The 22,221-nt window shown below is 39.9% G+C and overlaps 1 protein-coding gene across 13 annotated transcripts in view; it reads left to right on the top strand.

Annotated features, from left to right (window-relative positions):
- Positions 1 to 22,221, top strand: part of Cobll1 (cordon-bleu WH2 repeat protein like 1) — a 154,703-nt gene that overhangs the window by 102,747 nt on the left and 29,735 nt on the right. For 7 of the 13 annotated variants that reach the window (XM_029535778.1, XM_029535780.1, XM_029535775.1 and 4 more), the window contains 5 exons: positions 1,183 to 1,384; positions 3,894 to 4,122; positions 5,129 to 5,167; positions 11,384 to 11,481; positions 11,574 to 11,798. In XM_029535778.1, coding sequence (XP_029391638.1) covers positions 1,183 to 1,384; positions 3,894 to 4,122; positions 5,129 to 5,167; positions 11,384 to 11,481; positions 11,574 to 11,798 — 793 coding nt within the window. The remainder of the gene's footprint in view (positions 1 to 1,182; positions 1,385 to 3,893; positions 4,123 to 5,128; positions 5,168 to 11,383; positions 11,482 to 11,573; positions 11,799 to 22,221) is intronic. The other 6 variants (XM_029535783.1, XM_029535782.1, XM_029535777.1 and 3 more) reach the window with 1 other exon arrangement.

The following is a 22,221-nucleotide window of genomic DNA, read 5'->3' as shown; positions in this document are numbered from 1 at the left end:
CACTTTCCCTAAAGGATTGGTCATTTAGAAAGGCAAGAGAACTGTGTTCTGATGAAAACTTAGTTGTGTGTTGACAGTTGGTACCCATGGAAAGAGAGGCTCCAAACTGAGAAGTACCCTGAATGCCAAGCTGGCTATGCAAGAATACTGTTTTTTTTTTTTTCCTGTATAGAGATTAGTCCTGCATTCTCCTGTTGGTCTTTCTTTGATAGTATATCCAACATTTAGTTCCAATATACAAGGGCCCATAAACTTTTTGTATCAAAGGCCACATAAAAGTCTTAGGCGTTGTAGGCCATATAATCCTACCTACCACTGTAACAAAAAGAAAAAAGCAGCCTGAGACATTGTAGAAACAATAGGCAGGATGCACCCTAAAAATCTCAACTTCGAAAGCAGAAATTAGGAAGCAGGAATAAATAGTACCACCCAGCTGTAATCCTGGCACTAGGGAGGCTGAGGCAGGAGAATCACGAATCTGAGGCCTGGAGGTGGATGCAAACTGAGTTGAGGTCAGCCTAGGCTCTGATCAGATTGCAAGTGGTCTGCAGGATTGCTGACATGTGCTCCAGTCTGTCAGAGAGTAGATCTGTCAGGACAAGCATGTCATTGTATTGTGCAGTGACAGCAAAACCTAGAAAATACTAAATAAGGATTCTTTGAGTAATTTAAGAATCCACAGACTTGATTAAAATTTTGAGGGTCCTTATATATTTGTTTACTAACACACAACAAACAAACACACAAAACCCCAAAAGAGGCTGTACTTTGTTCTATGAGAACTATGCAAATATTGCCAATTGATGGGCTAAGGACTGCAAGTTATACTATTAAGGATTGTCTCCTAACCCAAGTGACTATTATTGGATAAGGAAGGACTCATACAATTTATAGCATAAATTGAAAAATAAAAATCTGTAGAAAATTGTTGAACCAGTGCTAGCATCTAAGATCTCAAGCATTCTAACCACAGCCTTTAATCTGTTAGGATTTTTGTCTTTCTGATTATCATATATTTAAGTTGCCACAGCTCTTATTCTGTTTATGTCTTACTTTATTATGTTTTGTTCATGCCTTGCTTTATGTCTTGAAGACAAGGAGCAGAGTAGAATTCTCAAAACAGTTAAGTTTCACAGTCTCTTGAGTTGGTCTCTTAAAACCATCGTCGTTCATGTCTTTCAGTAAGCCAGTGATGGACTTGCTCGTGTTCCTCTGTGCACAGTATCACCTAAATCCGTCAAGTCACACGATTGATTTGCTCTCTGCTGAAGAGAATCTTATCAAATTTAAGCCAAACACACCAATAGGAATGCTGGATGTAGAGAAGGTAATTTTAAAGCCAAAATCTCTGGATAAGAAAAAGCCTACACCTATAATCCCAGAGGTAAGGATTCTATCACAGATTTTAATGTTTGAAGTTTTTAGTCAATGTTTATTATTCACATAAATGAAAAGAGCTACATTTCTGGTCTGGATTCATGGAATATGTCAATAATGTTTTCCTAAACCAAGTGGTTTATCATCAACTAATTATTTATTCTTGGGTTAACTAGAATTGGGGGAACAATTTAGATATCAAGTTCTCTAAAAGTGAGTGGATTGACTACATCAGGTTCTGATAACCCATTTATTATATATTAAAAGTTCTATATTTAAGCAATATTTTAAAATTTAATGTCATATTTAATATCATATTTGAATTCTGTGTATTTGGTAAGTCACTAATTTCACATACACCCAGATCACAGTTTATTATCTTATATAGTAGTTCATTTTTATTTTAGAAATAATTTTTATGTGTGTGTATTAAATGTTCAGAGGCCGGGGGAGGACATAGGATGCCCTTTTCATCTGACTTAACTCCATTGAGGTGGGATCTTTCCCTGAACTTGAGCTATTGTTTTTCACCTATTCTGGCAGCAAGCACCAGGTCTCCTCTTGTCTCTGGTCCCCACAGTACTAGGGCTGTAGGCATTTGTGAAACCATGTGTTAACCAGAACCTTTGAACAACAGTGATGCTAACTTATTCAGATGATTCTTCTTATTATTTATTCTGTACGTGACCAAACTAAGGACCTCTTCCTTGCTAGGTAAACATTCTACCAGGGAGCTGATACCCATGGCACTTAGTTTCTTTTCTCATGAAGTTATTGCTTAGAAGTTTATGACCTCAAAAACTTCTGAGTTATGGACATCAACCATTTTTGTAAAATATAAAAACTTTTATGCATTGAATACCACCAGTTCACTTCTATTTGACTTGAATACATAAATTTTGCCAATGTCTTTATACTGTTCATAAGCATTTAATAAAAATGTTGACAGGGATTTAATGATAAAACATTGGCTTTAATATTTGATTGATTAAAAATTAATAAGACAGTAGTCTGTCTTCTGTCTAGGTATAAATTTATCTGCTGCATGCACATGCTATTGAACCATATTGGAGCAATTTGATTTGTGTAGCCAATAGTTAATCTCATGAGCCCCTAAGTTACAGGATTTTTAACTTTAAGAATGAACATCATTGAGGAGCTGAAATCTGTACATTTCATTTAGTGTAGCTACCTGTTGCTGAGTTCCATTTTTAATGGGTTTAATCCAGTTATATTAAAATAGGGAAACACTTGAAAGAGTGCAAATAATTTTGAAATTATTAATATTAGATCTAATTGAGGATGATTTTGCTATTCTTTACTTAAATTAGAGTTAACTGGAAGGCTAATGGTACAACAATAAACATTAATGACATTATGTTTTAGTCAGTTACTGATAACTGACCATGTGTAAGGCATGACGCTCCACTCTTAGTATGGTTGATCTCATTGATTATAAGGATAGTAGTTTTCGAAATGCCATTTGTTTTTTATTGCAGCTATTGACAGGCTATTAAAACACAAACATTCTTTAAAGCACAACATAAAACATAGATATTATTATTGTATGTATTAGATAATTTAAAAATAATATTTTAAGACAGCATAAAAATATCAGTAATACTATAACATATGAGCCTTTGTTTCTGTTGACTTTAAATCTGCTTAATATTTTACTCTCAAGAATTTTAGCCAGTTGGTGGTAATGTACGCCTTTAAGCCCAGCACTCAGGAGGCAGAGGCAGGTGGAACTCTGAGGTTGAGGCCAGCCTGGTCTACAGAGCAAGTTCCAGGTTAGCTAGGACACACACACAGAAATCCTGTCTCACCCCCGCCCTAAAGTTTAAATGAGTAAGTAAGTAAGTAAGTAAATAAATAAATAAATGCACACATATACATACTTAATATAATTTTGAATTTGAGTATTTAAAAAGCAACGTGAGCTAGGCTGTGTTCACAACTGTAATCCCAGGTGCTTTGTAGGCTGTGAGAGAAGGGTCAGAGTTCCCAGACCTACCTTGACTGTAGATGGAGTTCGGGTTCAGCCAGGATAACTTAATTACACCCTGAATCCAAACGAAAATTGGAAAGAGAACCAGGGGCAAAACTTAGTAGTTGAGGACTTGACTTACAAGAATAAAACGATACGTTTAACCCCCAGGACCACGAAAAAGAATCAAAACACCTAATGCTTGTTACCTTGGAATTTGTTTTAAAATTAGGTTATAGCGTGAATAGAAAAGAGAATTTCACACCAGAAGAAGAAGAAGAAGAAGAGAATAGAAAGAAGTGTTTGCTGAATGAGTATAAAACCTTGAGTAATACATAACTTTTGGTAGCATTACACAGAATTTGTTTTAATTAATGACCTGTTTTTGAGGTGTGAATTTGGTTTTAATTCATGTGTCACAGGATGAAGACTCAGTTATCCTAATTATTATTCTAGTTGCCACTGTGGAAATATTATTTCGGTAAATGAATTATGTTGTAACTGTGTATCATAATTTGCATTTCAGAAAACTGTGAGAGTAGTGATCAACTTTAAGAAAACACAGAAGACCATAGTGAGAGTTAGTCCCCACGCACCGCTTCAAGACCTTGCTCCCATTATATGCAGTAAATGTGAGTTTGATCCATTGCATACAGTGTTGTTGAAGGACTACCAGGCTCAGGAGCCCCTCGACTTGACGAAATCTCTTAATGACTTGGGACTAAGAGAGTTATATGCCATGGATATCAGCAGAGGTAAGTGGACTTTCCCCCTCTGTGTGTGTGTGTGTGTGTGTGTGTGTGTGTGTGTGTGTTCAGATAAGTGCTCACAACTTCATAATTCCAAGGATTTAATGGATCAGTCATATAGATAGAAATAAATACATCATAATGAGAATAATAAGAAAAAATTGAATCGAAATAGGTAAATCAATTTAACCTGATAGCAGTTATTGTAATGGAAATTTTATATTTTTCCTGTCAACCTAGGAATTCTTTTGGTAGCATTGCAATTTTTTATTCATCTTCGTTTTATGATGGGGGTCCCATCAGGATGCCCAGCTTGGGCTTGAACCTCTGAGATCAAGGAGATCTCCCATCGGAGCTGATTTCATTAGTTTAGGATGGCAGGCTTGTGACCCTTGTCCAGTTTTTTTTTTTTTTTTGGGGGGGGGGGCAGTGAGTTTAATGTCTTGTGCCTTTTCGAATTAAACAAAGTCAGTATTTAAATGCAAGCCTGTTACTGTTCTAATGAAGTAGTTGTTAGTTTATGAAGACTACATATAAATTTTGTATGAGGCTTTGTTATCACTCAAGTTTGAAGAATTTTTTTTTTTTCCAAAATTCTTTTCTGAGGTCAGCATAGGTCAGCATCCTAAGTAAGCCTGTGGATCAAATGACTCAGAAATCCTTCCAAAAAATTTCCAGATTGCAGAGTTTTCATTCGTACAGAGGAGATGTGTTAAAATGTGGAGATGACAAATGAAATCGGGATTTTTGTTTGCTTGTTTGGTTTTGGTTTGGTTTTTTTTTTTTTTTTTTTTTTTTTAGATATTCAGTGTGAATCTCTTTCATTGGAGGAATTAAGAGTTTTGTGGAGGCGACAGTTAATGCACACTGCAGAGAGAGGGAGTTTCAGACATTATTCTGAGGTCATGGTAGAGTGTAATTCACAGACTGCTGTTTTGACTCAGTGATATTTAGTAGTTGATGGACATCAATCACACGGTCATTTACCCTTTTTTGCTTCCTCTTGCTGTAGCCCCCTCTGTTACTGCCTTCAGTAAGTCATCTTTCCAAGGTAAGGTCCAAGAATCAGAAGAGACTGTAAATTATGACACAAAATTGGGAAGATTAAAATTGAAATTCTAATCTTTTTTTAAAAAAAAAAAACAACAACATTACTAACACATGCATTCTGTAAGAGATTTTAACTTAGAAAATCGTGGGGAGGGGTGTTATTTCCTTAAGAAAAAAAAATAAAGGTTCTACCTTCTTTGATTTCTGGCTCAAATTATACTAATTTCATTTCAGTAGAATACTGATAAATGATGTCATTCTAGACCTGGGAGTAGATCCTCAATTCTAGCACTTGGGAAGGCAAGGCAAGAGGATTCTACATTCAAGGCCAACCTGAGCTCTCTAGGAGAAAAAAAATCCCAGACACTGAAAAAATACAGAAAATAATACCTTGCTAAAAGTGTGGGAAACTGGGTTTGCTACCTCATATAAAAGATGCTGATTTTGGTAGGAGTGTGCTTGGCTCTAGTGTGAATGGATCACTTTGGCAATGCTGTGGAAGGGATGGATTGAGCTTATTCTCAGTGAACAGTGACTGGGAGAGGAGGCACTGGCAGTTTTATCACATTTTCCCCCCACCATTTAGATTTTGTCTGAATTTTGTAATGGCATAAAAATTTTATGTTACAATTACTAGGTTTAAAGGCTTATAAAGGAAAATAATACTGTATGTAAAAAAACCTTTTACATGAATTTTCTAAAAGGAAGTGCTTAAAATGTTTAATAGTGATTAGCTTTGAGTGGTTGGGCTAGGAACAAGTTTTCATATTTCTTTATATTTGTAGTTTATAATGAATATATATATTACTTTCATAGGGAAATTTGATTAAAATTACTCAATAATAGAATCTGGGAGTCTTTTCCTTCCATTTAAAAAAGGATAGGCCCAGGGCACTGATTTGTGTAAAGGTAGCTTTATTTGCTTGATGTAATTGTCATCTCAGAGAATAACTTCTGCATAAGCTCACCCTGTCTAGTTCTTTGTCTCTAAGTGGCTGGTTCAACTCAGCGGTTGTGCTCCAACTCCTCTCTAAGCTGACTTATTCAATCTGGCTTCTCTTGGCTTCTCACTGAATTGCTCTGCTTGGCTTCAAACTAATGGGCAGTCTGTTCTAGTCTTCTGGTTCCTTCTCATTCTCTGTCTTGAACTGTCTCTGCTGGCCTATGTCCAACTGCACGGACTCAGGAATGAACCCAACTCCACTGCACTGCCTCCTGTGCTGACTGGCTGAACTGAACTCAACTGACTGAACAGAACTGGCTCACTCTCTCTTCCTGGACTGCTCTTAAGCAGCTTCTCTTTCTTGTTTGTTCTCATGAGGCTTGGGAGGATCCCATCTCTGACTCATTCTGTCAAATCTTTCTTTGACTTGTCACTTTGTCTGCCCCTCAGTTAGACTTCACTTTCAACAATAGCTGTTTGCTTCTACAAACAAGCATTTCATTGTTTGGGATTAAAGGTGTATAATTCTAGTCAGAACAACTGTGTTGCTGGACTAAATTCCTCTGCAGATTTATTTGCTACTGTCCTGCATAAAATCAAAGCTTATTAAAGTACGTATTACATGTTGCCAGGTTCTTCTGATTAAGCCCACTTGAGCAGGTATATGCTGATTTATTCTCAGTGGCTATCACGGGCTAGCCTGATGAAAGGAGTTAAAATTTCCTAAAAAATCATCTTAAAATATACCCTGTCAGAGAATTAAAAACAGGCTCTTTAACTCTGAGGCTACATTGACTGTTAAGCCAAGGTGTCAACCTTCTAGAGAAAATAGCTTTATATGTCTGGGTTCTACTTTAATGGTAGTCAAGGAATGGTAACAAATGGTCTTTGCTTCCTTCCAGAAACAGTGCTTATACTTGGCTTGCTCCTAACCACAGTCCAAGATCTTCTTAGGCTCAACTTTAAGGCGTTTTATCCATTGATATCTAATGTCTGTTCCAGTCTTACCTGAACGGGGTTTTTCGGAGACTTAACTGCATGTGCAGGAACTTCAGGGACTAGAGTTGTGGGGTCAAGAGAGCTTATTTACAGTGTTCAGAGTCCAGCAGGTCTATCCTAACCATACATGCTTTTACCTGATGCCATCAGAAGACTTTAGACTCTGTGCCGGGACTTTCTCTTCGAGAATTGGGAAGCTCCCATGCTTGAGCCATTTGCCATCATGAGAACAGGTTTTCACTTGTCTTGGTGTTTAACTCTGATGCTTAGCGATCTGCACACACGATTTTCATTGGAGAGGGGTGACGCTGACATAGTGTGGAGGGGGATTGGGTACGGGAAAGCATCATCAGACATATTCTGGCTACACTTACTGAATGGATCTATGAAGTTGCAAGTTATTCAAATCTCAGGTCGCTTAGTTACTTAAACGTGAAGGGAATGCTGAAGTTATTTTTTTATTTTTTACATTTGTAACTAACATATACCAGCTTGGGGGAAATAGCTCAGAAAGAAGCTTTTATTTCTTCTTCTTCTTTTTTTTTTTTTCCACAGAGGTGTTCTCAGCAATAAAGCGTATGAAAAACTTTTAGCCTTGAAGCCCTGTGTCCTCACTGTTCCTTGTTAGCCTTGGGAAGGCCCTTGTGCAGTGTGTGCTGCCTATTTAATGTTTGAGTTATTGAAGTGGTAATAGGTGAATGCAGTTTTCCTTTAGAACGTTGCTGTGACAGAACACACTAGTATGTGTTTCGACGTTAACTATCTGCCCTGCTTTTCTTTCTGTTGCTGTGATAAAACACCGTGGCCAAAAGCAACTTGAGCAGGAAAACTTCAGTTGGCTTACACATCCTGATCACAGCCTGTCCTTAAGGGAGGCAGAGGCAGGAACTCAAGCAGAGGAGGAACTGGGAGACAAATTGAAGGAGAGACCATTGCTTCCTCGGCCTGCTTTTTTACACAGCCCGAGATCACCTACCGAGGGGTTTCCCAAGCCGCAAGAGACTGGACCCTCACCCACATCAGTTATTATTAAAGAAAATGTCCCAGAGACCTTTCTACAGGCCATCTAATGGAGGGAGGCCTTTTCTAAAAGAGGTTCCCTGTTTTCAGATGATTGTAGCTTGTGTCAAATTGATTAAAAAACCAAACCAAACCAACACCAAAACAACCCAAAGAAAACCAAAACCCAGCCAGTACACTCTGTTGTGTTCCTACATTGTGACCTCTACATTGATATATGTTATTTATAAACACATTTTAAACAAAAGCATATAAAATTGTACATTTACTTCTAAGTCCCATTAACATTTCTCTCAAATGACTTGTTGGTCCTGGTAGAGGGCCTCTGGCTTCTGCTACTCTATAAATACCAGAACCTTACTGGGTTCCTTTCAGAAATCTTGTTGTTGCCCTGTGTCATGGAGGTCCTGTAGCTTTGGATCTGTAGGAAGGACTGGCCCCTTTATGTACTTCAGCAGTTCATCGGTGGGGTAGCTGTTGGGGTGGACCAACTCAGAGCCCTAGATCTGAGCCTGAGATGTGATCCCATTGTCCTGCCTGCTCTTCTGCTCTCCTGCCCTCACCAGCAGCTCCTGCTACCAGGGCCAGCACTACCCGGCTGCCTAGGTGAGCGTCGGGGCCTGCTCTCCTGACTGTTGTAGCCAGTTCTGCCACCCTTGTGATCCTGGGCCAGCTTTCCTGCTGGCCACAGACAGCAAGAGATGAAGGAGGGGAGGGAAAATGTCTCTCCCTTGTCTGCACCACCATCTAGCAGACAAGAGGCAAGGCTGGCTCTCCTGCTCTTCCGTACTCAATGCTGTTGGGGCTGGCTCACCTGCAGTCCCCACCTCAGGACCCAGGCTAGATACAGGGCCTGCTCTTCCCAGTAGATGAGGAGCCAGGTCTTCTCTCTGATGTTCTGGGGCCAGCTTTTTTGCCTACCACTGGTAACAAGGGTGGGAGAGCATTTCTCCCTCACCCACATCACTGTAATACAGACAACAAGACAACTGAGAGGGCCAGCTCTCCCACGCTCAAGGCCTTGGGGCAAGTTTGCCCTCACCTCTACCACCAAGGTCAGCCCAGGTATCTCTCATTTTTTTTTTTTTTTATGTGAAGTGCTTTGTTTCCACTGTCATTGAAATTGTACTGATTTGCATAAAATTCTCATGTTTCTTTGTGGAAAAAATATTTTCACAGTTTAGTCCTATCCTCTCCTTTTTTGAATTTCTAAGTTTTTTTTTTTTTTTTTTTTTTTAAACTGAAGACACAAGGTCCTTTGTCTCATGGTCCATCCCGTAGTCTGTTTCTATCAGGACTGATCCCATGCACCCTGTGGTTATAATTTCACCTACTTACTTATTCTTGTCAACTGAGTATAAATCTAGAGACTTGACAGATTTAGATGAGATAATTTGTGGCAAGAATACTTGATAGGAGCCGGATACTGTTTGTCTGTAGTCGGAGCTCCTTAGGAGGTGAGGGAGGAGGGGTTGCGTAAGCCCAGAGCTGTTAGGCCACCCTGAGCTACACAGAGAGATCCCTTTCACAGGTAGAGGTTTGTGCTTCCACTTACAGACACTTTAATAACATCACTAGTCCTCAGCATCTGCCATGTGCAGCTGAGCAGGAACTGCAAAGGAGCGCTGGTCTTGGGCATTCCTCCTTTCAGCTACCAGCTCTTGTTTTCAATCTCGTGTATATACACATGTGGGGCAGGGTGGGATTGCTAGATGGGAGTGTGTGTGCTGCCACGTGCATGTAGCAAGCAGGATAATCGCAGATATTGGTCACTGTATTCTACCTTGTTTGAGCAGGGTTTCTTAATGTGCCTGCCAGGTAGAGGGCCCACAGGCCTCCAGTGGTTCTCCGGTCTGCTTCCCACCACATCGTAAGAACACTAGGGTTACAGATGTGTGTTCTCACGTCCAGCTTTATGTGGGTTCAGGGAATCAGATCTCCGCTCCTCAAGCCCTTTCAATAGAGCTACTTCTATGGTATCTCAGTTGTCCTGATTTTTGCCAATAGAAATCATTGTAGCATGGTCCCTAAGTCCTTTAGTATGACTCCCAGTGGGCTTTGGTAACCTGTACCTTTACATGACTAGTTGTTTGTAACTCATTGCTTTCTACAAACAATAAATCAATTGACGCAGAGAGGTTGTGGTTCCTTTCACTGGGATAGCATATTGGAAGCGTGCTGGGGCACAGCGGCTTAGACCGGCTTAGACGCTGGCCTGGCTCTTGGTTATTGACCCCCTCAGTTGATATTAGGAACCAGGTCTTGTTTTGTTGTTGTTGTTGTTTGTTTGTTATAGTTGTTGTTTTTACTTTAAAGAAAGATAAAAACAGAACCTTGAAGTTTGGCGGTTGCTGTTCTAACTAAAGTTAATCAGCACTGTTAATATTTAGGGCCTGGTAATTCTGGAACCACTAGAACTTCTAGGTTAAACAAATAGCATTTAAGAGACAGTACGTGGTCTAGTCTTCCCTCAGTGCCTGGGGGAGATTGGTTGTGAACCCTTGAGGGTACCAAAATCTATGGAAACTCAAGTCCCTGATAAAGAATTGCCCAGTGTTTGCATATATGTATAGCTTATGCCCACGCCCAATCCTCCCCCCCCCCATATACATTGAATCATCTCAGGAGTGTTTGTGATACCCAGTGCCTCATAAATGCTTTGTAAATGGTCATTATTGTGACTTTCCAGCAAAAATGATGGCAAGGAAAAAAATCTCTGAATATATTCAGTACAGATCAGATTTTTCTTGGAGCGTTTTTCCGTGCAGAGTTTGTTTAGATCCATGGGAGTAGAGAGAGTGGCAGCCGTAATTATAACGGCTCATGCTTTTGAGAGTGAAATGCTTCGTGGTTTTTTTAGCCCTGACAAAATTATAGCTGAAATAAACAAAAGGATAAGCTGCGTGGGAGAGAAGCGTCATGTGTCACTGCGACGATGCAGCCTTCTTACTTTGCATTTGAAATTCTGGTAATTACACAGTGCCTAAGAAACTTCACTGTCTAGTTGTGCCTCCTGGCCCTGGCCATGTGTCTTTGCTTCTTCCTTAAGCCGCACTTCGTTCTCACCTAAAGTGGTCACTGTGTTCGCTTGTTGCTTTGAGAATTGGGTGAGGTATATGGTACCTTTCATAGTGACTGTAGTGGGTGACAGTCATCACCAGAAAATCTTTTTTTAAAGGGAAGTCAGAAGAGAAACACTGAGAAGGAACGTTCCACCCGTGAACAAAAAGTAAATTGTTTTTCATGTTTTTTCAGAGTCCTGCCAAATATCACACAACCCGGACATTGTGAAGGAGAAAGAAAACAAAGGGATTTTCAGCTTTTTCCAACGCAGCAAGAAAAAGCGAGAGCAAGTAGGCATTTTCATGCAGCATGATAAGATTCTTAACAAGTATTTTTAGAGTGTTTTTTTTATTCTGACCGTTGCCTTTTGATTTTCTGTTAGACTGCCAGTGCTCCTGCAACCCCACTAGTGAGCAAGCACCGTCCATCTTTTACGAGGTCCAACACGATTTCCAAACCCTACATTTCCAACACGCTGCCCTCGGACGCACCCAAGAAGAGGCGTGCCCCACTGCCACCGATGCCCCCATCCCAGGGTGCTGCTCAAGGCCAGGAGAGACGAGCGTCTTGTGTGGAGAGGTCCACCAGTGTGGATGGCTCAGATAAGGTAGCCTGGGTTTGCTTTGCTTCGCAGGTTGCTCTGGGGAGCATCTGTTTTTTTCCGTATCTAACTTATCTTCTTCCACTTAGACTCCTGAGGAAGAAGCAGTTATTAATATGTACTCGGTGGGGCTGGAGAGAAAGGATAAGAGCACTGACTGCTCTTCCAGAGGTCCCGAGTTTAATTCCCAGCAACCACATGGTGGCTCGTAACCATCTATAATGAGATCTGATGCCCTCTTCTGGTGTGTGTGAAGATAGTGTACTCACATACGTAAAATAAATAAATCTTAACAAAAAACAACAACAAAAAAAAAACCTATGTACTCAGTAGAATAGTAACTGGCAAGGTTGATAGAAAAAGATGGATGCTTTTCCCGTGTCTTTAGATGTCAGTTATAGGAAGCTTCCATCCTCAGGCCAACACAGACTACATACATTTGGTCTTGCTTTACTTCATCATGGTCATTGGTTGCACGTATGAGGAATTAAGTGCATATTTTGAACATATACATTTTTTAAATCCACATAGGTCAGTATGTTCCATGCTTGCATTTCTAACCTCTGGCATCTTCTGAGATTCTCCAGGGGAAATCCTGGTGTCTACTTGATCTGTTAATGCTGTGTTTTAAAAACAAGCCTTTTAATAATGTGTTGCTGTTTTATACTCATGTTGTCCATCTGGAGGGGATGTGCTACGTAAATCATGTCAATTTACAAAAAAAGAAAAAAAAAGTTCATTTATTTTGGTGTGGGCACGAATGTGGGTGGGCACATGGAGGTTAGAGAACAATGCATGTATGTGCTGTCTCTCCAGCACGCCAGTTTCAGAGATTGAAACCAAGTCATCAGGCTTGGAGGAAGGCCCCTGTACCAACCAAGCCACCCCACCAGACTTCCTCAGCTTAAAATGAAAATAATACTAAATTAATTTAATACTAAAGTTTCCTTGAATATACCTTGTTGTGTAGATCCATTTGTCTAAAAAATATCTGCACATTCCTTGCTGTGTTCTGGTAGAGCATAAGTAAAACTTATGTAAATGTGATTGAACATAAGATGCTCATAGAGTTGGGTGAGATAGTTTGAGTGACATTGAAAGTAAAATGCATTTTGAGATATTTAGACACTGAGTGGAGTCCTTTAGGAAGTTAAAGGACTTTACTACCGCTCTAGATGGTTAGCAACTCAAATAGAGAAATGAACTCTTTAAAAACTTAGTATTTTTTCTTATCTAAGTTAACACTGTGCCATAAAAAAAAAAAAAAAAAAAAATCTCACAAAACAGAGGGACGATTTCTTTTTCCACTGAGAGAATCATTTGCTGAAAAACTTTCAAGGGTATCCGTCCACCCTGTAGGTGGGTGATGCTTCACGGAAAAGGCAGTCTTTGTGTTCAGTCGTAAATGTGTGTGGGAGTGCAAGAGTCGGGTGGAGAAAGAACTCTGTTTGGATTCCAGGATGCCAAGGAGACAGCGTGCTTGTGCCCGAGCGAGAACCAGACAGAAACTAATCAGGGAAGGCGGGGCAAGGCTGGCCTCAAAGACCTCCTTTTGCATATGGCCCCTTTATACTTCTTCACAGGAACCGTAGCCTTTGAATATTATTTTGCATTTTAATTACCTGAGATGTGAACCGTAAGAATGTAACTGACACTCTCACATAGCTACCAACCGCTTTGGTCTTGGGATAGGAGTTATCTCTGTTCCAACTGTCTTCATCCAGGCTGCCCCAGCAGCCTCTGTGTGCTTCAGTTTCCAAGGAGTCCACATCGTCTTCTACTGTCTGCCTTTTGGAAGTCTGATCCACTCCACCAGCGACCTCATGGAAAGCTGGTTCTTTGGATTCTCACCCTCTGCTCTGTGACCACTTGGTGCCCCGTGTTAAGTGATTTTTTTTTTTTTAAATATTGCCTTTGGCAAATTACACATCTTTATGCAATTTTCTGATTATTTTGTTTTTTTGATCTGGACATCTGGGTAGTTCTTTGATGTATTGTTCAACAGGAACCAGCATTATTTGCTTTTCTCTAGAGAAGCTGAAGGACCCTGTTTTGTTTATTCGTTACCAAAATCCTTAATGATTAAGCTGGGGTTATGTTTGTCTGCATGTGTCTGCTCATGTACGCCATTCAGGGAAGAACACATGGCTTCCTAGACATCTCGACACAGTCTAGACTCGGGGCCAGATTTTGTGTGATTAGACACCCTTCATTTTTAACTCTTCCTTCACCTTAGTTTCTTGTTTCTTTTTTTCCTTCCTTCCCTCCTTCCCTCCCTTCCTCCCTATTCTACTACTTTCTCCATTACCCATTTTATTACTGAACTGACCATACCTGAATCTGTATTCTTAAAGTCCATTTATTATTCTTGCTAAAAAGGATATCTGTTCTACAGCTTGGTTTGGTTTGGTTTTTTTGAGTCTGTAAATGAATATTAACTGTAGTGGTTTGAATAACGTTCCTCCAGGAATTGACTTCAGGCCCTGATGTAAGGAGGGTGCGGATCCTAAGACTTAAGAGTTCACAAAATGGCCTCCCTTGTGAGGATATTATTTATAGGTCCCTGACTCCTCACCTGACCCCATTGTTCCTGTTTGGAGACCCACCTCTGTAATTTCCTACCATTATGCACCACAGTGCCTTCTGGGAACAAAAAGTTGACTTCTCGGGAAGCCCGCTTCTATCTTGCTTGTCCCTCTTTCTCTACGCCCTAATACTTGTAAGTATGATTTCGAAATAGTGTACATGTGGATTTCAGTTTGGAGGTGCCACCATCTTTTCTTTAAGTTGGGCTTTAGTGCAAAGGCTAGGGCCCTTATAAGACAATTCATACAGCCATATAGCATGAGGACAGAAGGGAGTTGTGTGCAGCCCCAGGCCAAGCTGGGTGTCCTGCCATATGGGAACACTGGAAGCCACCAGAGAATGCAGCAGGCAAGGAGAGTCCTTCACAGAGAGCATGTCTCGCCACATGTTTTGATTTCAGATTTCTGGCCATTAGAACCCTGTTTGAAGCCATTGGGACTTTTTATAACATTCCTAGGCAATTACCATGTCCAGTTTGTAATTCCGGTCATAATATTCTTGCTGTTAAATTTGAACCCGTGAATACTTACTGATTCACCTTGTGTGAGAACTGGCAGATCTATCATGCAACCCTAGGTTTTACCAAACTGTATTCATAAGTTCATAGTCATCCTGGTATTCATTTGTTTCATTCTTTTGACTTCTGTTAGAAACCAAGGCTTCATTTAGTCTCATCCACAGTGTCTTCCCTTCCTGCTGCTCCAGTCATTTCTGAAACCCAGAGTAGACAGAAGCGGACCAGCTTAACGTACCTTCATACTGCTCTCTGTGACCAACTGACACATTTGTATTTCTTATTTAACATATCCCAGGTTAGAAGCTGTATTGGAGCTTATTTCTTTGGGGGGGGGGTGTCCCAGGGACATCTGTTGACATCATAATTTTCCTTATAAACCTTATCGATTTCGGGAATGTTTCCAGTTCTAAGCAGGACCTTTTAGTCATTGTTCAAGTGAAGTCTCCTCTGTCAGAAAGCAGTGATGGCACCTCTGTCTTCGGCTCTCTCGCTTCCACAGGGTTGATTCGTTCCTCATCTCTGAACTGCCTAATGAAGTGCGTTCTAAAGAGAATAATCACGACTCTGACTTCGTCTTGTATGTTTTAATTTCTGTGTACCTGTAGGTATTATTTGTTTACAGTTAACTCTTGAACTGATAACTGTTTATATTAAAATATTCATGAAATTCAGCAGAACACACCTGTTGGTGAATGAAAGCTACTTATTTTGGCTGCTATTTTGTTTACTATTTTAAATAGAAATATGAATTATGATTAAGCATTATATGCCACCTTGAACAATGTAGTTGAGGTTTTAGCAAACTTTGCTTGTCTAAGTCGCTGGAACAGTGAAATAGGAAAACATAATAAAAGGAAAAATATCTATGACGCAAACTGCTATTGATTGTGATGCAACTTAGACCACAAGGGTGCGCTGTTTAACTGTACAGCATTCTAATCATTTCCAGTTTTACCCTGAAAGCCCCTTATAGAAGAGTAAACTATAAATATTAAATATTAGTAATACATGAAAATTATTTATGATGAACAATGTATTCAGTTTAATCTTTGGTTCATTTTGGTCCCCTTCTAAGTAGACACTGGTTTTGTGATCCACTGTAGTCGATGCTTTATTTATTTTATTTTTTATTTTTATTTTTTATAGTGTCAGTTTTTTATATTTTCTTTATTTACATTTCAAATGCTATCCCGAAAGTTCCCTATACTCTTCCCCCCGCCCCTGCTCCCCTACCCACCCACTCCTACTTCTTGGCTCTGGCCTTCTCCTGTACTGGGTCATATAAAGTTTGCAAGACCAAGGGGCCTCTCTTCCCAGTGATGGCCGACTAGGCCATCTTCATATGCAGCTAGAGACACGGGCTCTGGGGGTACTGGTGAGTTCATATCGTTGTTCCACCTATAGGGTTCAATGCTTACTTTAAATGTACCTGTTTTTGAAAAGAAAAAAAAGTGTTGGCCACGTCTCTTCCACTTTTGGCTGTCTGTGTTTGACAACTTGCCTCATTCTTCTAAGGCATTTCTCAACATTGGCAAGTGGAGATATTTGGATAGTGATTTTGGAACATATACTGGAATTGTTCACATAGCTGGCTGTTGACTTTCAGGCTGGTTTTGACAGTTGCTGTGTGGGCTCTTCCCGAAAGTGGCCCATTAATGACCCAAGTTCACAGCCCTGTATAGAATTTCTGCATCTGACATTCCATCTCAAGAATAAGCGTCACTGACGCTCCATGTCAGTGTGTGCTAAACTGTCTTCTTTCACGTCCCTAAGGTTTTCTGTACGCTTTGGCATGATTTTCAGCCTCATGCCACTTTCTCTGTAAAGGTGAATGTATGATATTCTGTGAAAATGTGCACTTCAAAATGAATTTATAATTGGAAATTTTCTAGCAGTTTTCCCTCAAACTTTTTGAACGTGTTGTCAAACAGACTTTTTCTAGTGATTTGGAATGTCATTTGTGTTACAAGGTCTATGGTATTTGGCCTTTATTTGTTATATATTGGAACAGTAACTGTATTCCTATATGAAATGCATGTAACCACATGAAGTAAGATTGTCAACAAAATGACATCGACAGCTTTGGGGATTAAGACTAAGTATAGAAATCTGAGTCCTAGCACCATTTGCTGTCTGTTGAGGACACATGTAGCAAAATCAGTAGGCAGAGGACTGCTTTGTTTCCATCAGTTGGCCTCTTAAACTTATTTATGTCTCAAGTGGAGGTAGAAGAGTTTAAAAGAAATTATTGGAGATCTCGACCTGTAGAATTCCCAAAACCTTTGGAGAATTTTTGACTCACACATTTGGTGTCGTTTTACTGCTTCGAATCCTCTGTATACAACAGTAACTGACTTTCCCCAGTCACTGGCATGCTGTGTAACCTCCTTGGGGTAGGGTAGGTTTGTGGCTGGAAGCACAGTAAAGGGAAAACCTCTACTGAGCATTTCATTTGGTCTCAATTTGTGTGCTGCCACAGACAACATTTGAATATTGAGAAACCGAGACTTCCTGCCATCTAATATTATGCAAGTGAAACTTAATACCTAGTGTATTCGTTTTTCAGCGGCTGTCTCAATTTTTTTTTAGGAATGCTTTGCATGCCTCTTTTACACAGTTTTTTTTTTTTTTCCTACGTAATTTGGTTTAGAAGCAGATGATATACCCATGAAGCAAGTAAACATCTGTTTTTTATTTTACTTGGTGACATTTTCCAGTTATTTTACACAGACTAATTAAGGTTACACTCCCTGTTGTAATAGATTATGTATTTGTACTCATTTAGAAATATTTCTCTTCCTGTTTTTTTTTTTTTTTTTTTAAGTTTGGGTTATCATGTAACACTTTTATTTTCTCTCCTGCTCGCCTCTTGTATTTATTGTATGGAAGTGGACCCCACATGGAGTTCCACAGTTGCCTAGGAACTGTGGTTACCATGGTAGTTGCAGCTTGATCTATGAGTACATCTGGCTCTACTTCCAAAGCTATGAGTGGATTAATGCATCTGAAAAATCTACCGGCACAGTAGAGCCTTTCATCTTTCCCATGCGTAATGCACATCGTTTCTTTGTAACTTTTCTAAGGTTTGTTAATGAGTCATGGCCACGAAAAGTGAAGCAGCGGTGCCTGCTTTATGTGTTTAGTTTTCATATCCCAGGCCAAGTTCTACAAGGAGCACTCCGTTAATCTACACGCACATCCCCTGTCGGCACTTGCAGTCCTGCTTCAAGCCTAAAAGCAAAGGGACCTGTTAACTACGTTTTAACCTCTAAAGAAGTGTCTTCAAAGAACAAGAGCTCTTGACCATTTGCAGATTGTCTATCAGTGAGCAAAAGGCTGACCGTGCCTTAAGCTTTACACTAAGGACACAGCAGAACACTGAACTCAGACGTCCAAGGCTTACATAGCCTCTGGCCTACATTGGTGTTGAAGGCTGCATGAGTCTATGTGCCCTTCCCTAGTCAGCAGCGTGCACTAACAGGAGCCAGGTCAGAGGAAGCATGGCTGTGGGATAAGTGTGTAGGGAGGGATAAAGCTTAGTGGAGGACAGCTTTGGCTTCCTGTCTGGGCTGAACGGAAAGCCCCCCCCCCCCCAGTGTATTACTTTGGCTGTCACTTGCCATTGGCATGGGTTCTAAGCTCAGCTAATCTTTAAGGTGTTCTCCTCATCTGTACCTGGAAACATGTCAATCCAGTTTGTTCGGATTATGGGGGACCACGATCTTCGCCATGTCTTCTCGTTTACTTTGGATCCTAGGTTCTACTTTCTTCTTGTTCGTAGAAGACATACTGCTGAGCTCAGTTCTCATCTTTGGGCTTAAAGATGTTAAAGCCAAGATTGTCACTAGTAAGCCTTGATCCTGTGAATGAGGGGTGGGTGGGACTGATATAAACACTGATTTGTCTGGAGAAGAAGAATGTACAGGTCTGTCCAAGGCGTAGATAGCATAGGCTTTAAAATTTGTCTTTTTTTTTTTTTTTCCTCTTTGCACAAAAACAGGGCCGGTGTGAATGTAAATGGAAGCTGCTCAACCTCTGTGCGTCTGTGTCACCTCGGGCTCCCCTAGATAATTCTGGGCGTTTTTACTCTCTGTTTTATTCTTCCCGTCAGCTTTCCACACTCAGTGAATTTCTCCGTTGCTGTGTTCTTTTTCCTCCGAGGAATAAAATTTTCTAACTAAATTTCCCAGAATCTTCAAGTTCTTATATTGCAAAACTATGTGCGGCTGGCTTCTACCTGATAAAAATGTTCTGTAGGGTGGACCTCTGGATGGTGATAACCACACCACGATGGCTACCCCTATTGAATGACTCCTGAGACCCAACGTATGATAGTAACATCGAAGACTTAGCACCTGGCTTCTTTCTTTCTGCACTTACTGTAACGCAGGAATCCACACAAGCACCTTGTGTTGCTACAAAGAAATAGAAGGCTTAGAGTGTGAGAAAAATGTGTTCATTTACTGAGCTTAGTAACTAGAGGATATGAATGTCACTGTTACCTAATAATGAATTGTGTACAAGATACGTTGATAACAAATCTCGTGACCAACACAGCCACTTGGAATTCCTTGGAGGGCCTTAACTTTAATTAGGACAAAAATGTCACAAGCTAATGGTGTTGATGCCACATGGAACACCGGCTAGATGGTCTAGCTCTAATCTTACTGGCTTCTACCGTAGTACTTATTTCAGAAGACTGATAGGAGTGGTGTTAAAATTGGCAGAGGAGGTGACTGTTCACGTAGTGTAGGTTGAAGAGCTGCAGGCCTTGTACCTGCTGTCCCCTGCTGTCCCCTGCTCAGCATAGCTACTGGTACTTGATAGGTCATGTCTGTTTTCCCATTCCTTCACATGGATGTTGATAATCTGAGTCGATCCTGACAAGGTAAGACTTTCCATGCTATCAAGGAGAACTCTTAATATGGGCTTAAATAGATAATAATAAAATAAGAGGTTTTTTTTTTCCCCAGAGAATAGGCTATTATAGAGCAGATATTCAGATCTTTGGGAAAAGCTTTTCCATATTTTACCTGGAAATCGTTTATTTCTAAAAAGCCTCAATGAGAAACAAACAAGTGGCATGTATGTTTCCAGCCAGTGTAAGGCCAGTTCTCTTTGCATGTGTTTATACAGCTGTAAAAATTGCACTTGAGAAAATAAACAGCAAAACCTCAAAGGGATGGCCAGTGCTTGTTAGGATATACAACAATTGTTCTTCTTCTTCTTCTTCTTTTTTTTTTTTTAAATTCCCTCTTATTTTAAGCATTGCTTTTGTTCCACATGCAGTTATATTGATTTTGTTACTGAAAATAAAACTTGCTTACAGAGCAAATCTACTTTGCAAATTCAATTTCTCATATTTCTATATTCCATTAATTATGAAATAATTACATTCAAAATAATGACATTTAAAACCAACTTGTGTTTTTAACTTGTAAAATTAATTTAGGGATCTTCCACCAAGACTTAAAACTCAACCATCAGTCATACATGAAGTTGGGACATATTCATAATATATTTGCATAAGCCTAATGCCAGTCATAAGATATTTAATAGATTTTATGCTGTTGAAAAGGTTAGCTGAGCATAATGTTAAACTTTCCTTGAAGAAGAAAGTGAATTTTAAGATTAAAGATAATTTCAAGTGGTTAAGTTCGCGCTAAACCCACCACTCCCCAAACTTGAGAATATTCTTAAAAGCAGATATAATTCAAGATTGCCTAGTAGAACATTTTGCAACATCATTGCAATTGGGCTACATATACTGTTTCTCTTCTTTAGGACATTTTTCTCCCTGTATTTCTGTCTGGTTCATGCAGGATTTGCTGATTTTACTGCCCATGTGATAGTGCACTTGTGATTAATATGTAAACTACTAACATCTCCAGCGCCAGTCCTCAGTACTGCTGTGGACTGCAGTACTGCCTTAATTCTGCCGTCTTCTGTTAGATTTCATGTCATTTATGTAAGTGAATGCTAATCTAGGCATGGATTCAGACGGTCCATCGGCTATAGTTTCCCATCTGACCTTACCATGTTCTTTCACCAGCATGTCCTATTTTTTTCTTGTAATATTTCCCTTTTCACGGGTCATAAAGTTTGTGGGAGTGTGTTCCTGTTTCAGGTGCAAGGCTTACTAATAGTGCACAGCCTTATCAGTGGCTTTATCTCGAGCATAGAATTGAGTAGCTAATGATTAGCTAAGGCAGGCTCTCCTAGGGAATTAGAAATCTGGCTTTATTTTCATTTTGCAAACCCTTCAGACTTAAAAATAATTTAATCTCAGACCTTCTTTTAAAATTCTTGTCATGGTTTGACTGAAGGAAATGAATTTTGATACTGAAACTGAAGAGTTTTAAGCAGTTCATTCTAATTAGGCATGACTATGAAATTGTTCAAATGTCTATGCAGCAGTACACATTTATCTACTCGTTGCCAGGATGTAACAGACTAGTGTTAAACCTTAATTATTACTGGAGTCTTTCATGGTATGCTGCAGTGACTTAGTGGGGTTTTTTTTGTTTGTTTGTTTTTGTTTGTTTAGTTTTTTCGAGACAGGGTTTCTCTGAGTAGCCCTGGCTGTACTTGAACTCATTCTGTAGACCAGGTTGGCCTCGAACTCAGAAATTCGCCTGCCTCTGCCTCCCAAGTGCTGGGATTAAAGGTGTGTGCCACCACACCTGGCCTTTTAGTGGGGGTTTTTATGCAATAATCCAACCTTGCATGTAGGACATAAACACAGTTGGGTTTTAGAGTTGATTCTCAGTCAGATTCCAGTAGGACTCTATTTCTGTTCTCTCCTAGGAGAGATAGATGATATAAATGTCCCCATTTCATATAGGCACCTTTCTCTCTCAGCTCAGTACCTATTATTTTCTTATTTACAAAATAATATTCACAGCCTGAAAATAGACAACTGTTGTAGGCGTGCCAGCTGATGTCTATGTAGCACGTGTGAGGTGCTAGCCTTTGCTCCATTGTGCATGCATGATGTCATTTGGGTAACCCAGACCCTTTCTGACATAGACACTTCACGGTTAATGTGCTTACATTCCATACATGAGGAGGTTGAAGTTACCAAGACAATCAACGACATGTTTCCTGGCTGAACTCCTCTAATACTGACTCCAAATTCCATTTGTTAGTAAATATTACAGTATTCCATCTTCCAAATTGATTGAGAACACTCAGTAAGCCTCTCTTCAGTTAGACAAGTGTCTTAGTCAGAGTTTCTATTCCTGCACAAACATCATGACCAAGAAGCAAGTTGGGGAGGAAAGAGTTTATTCAGCTTACACTTCCGTACTGCTGTTCATCACCAAG

This window comes from Mus pahari, chromosome 3 (assembly GCF_900095145.1).
Source record: "Mus pahari chromosome 3, PAHARI_EIJ_v1.1, whole genome shotgun sequence".
In the NCBI taxonomy this organism is placed as follows: domain Eukaryota; kingdom Metazoa; phylum Chordata; class Mammalia; order Rodentia; family Muridae; genus Mus; species Mus pahari.
This window is presented reverse-complemented; position numbering and strand designations above follow the sequence as displayed.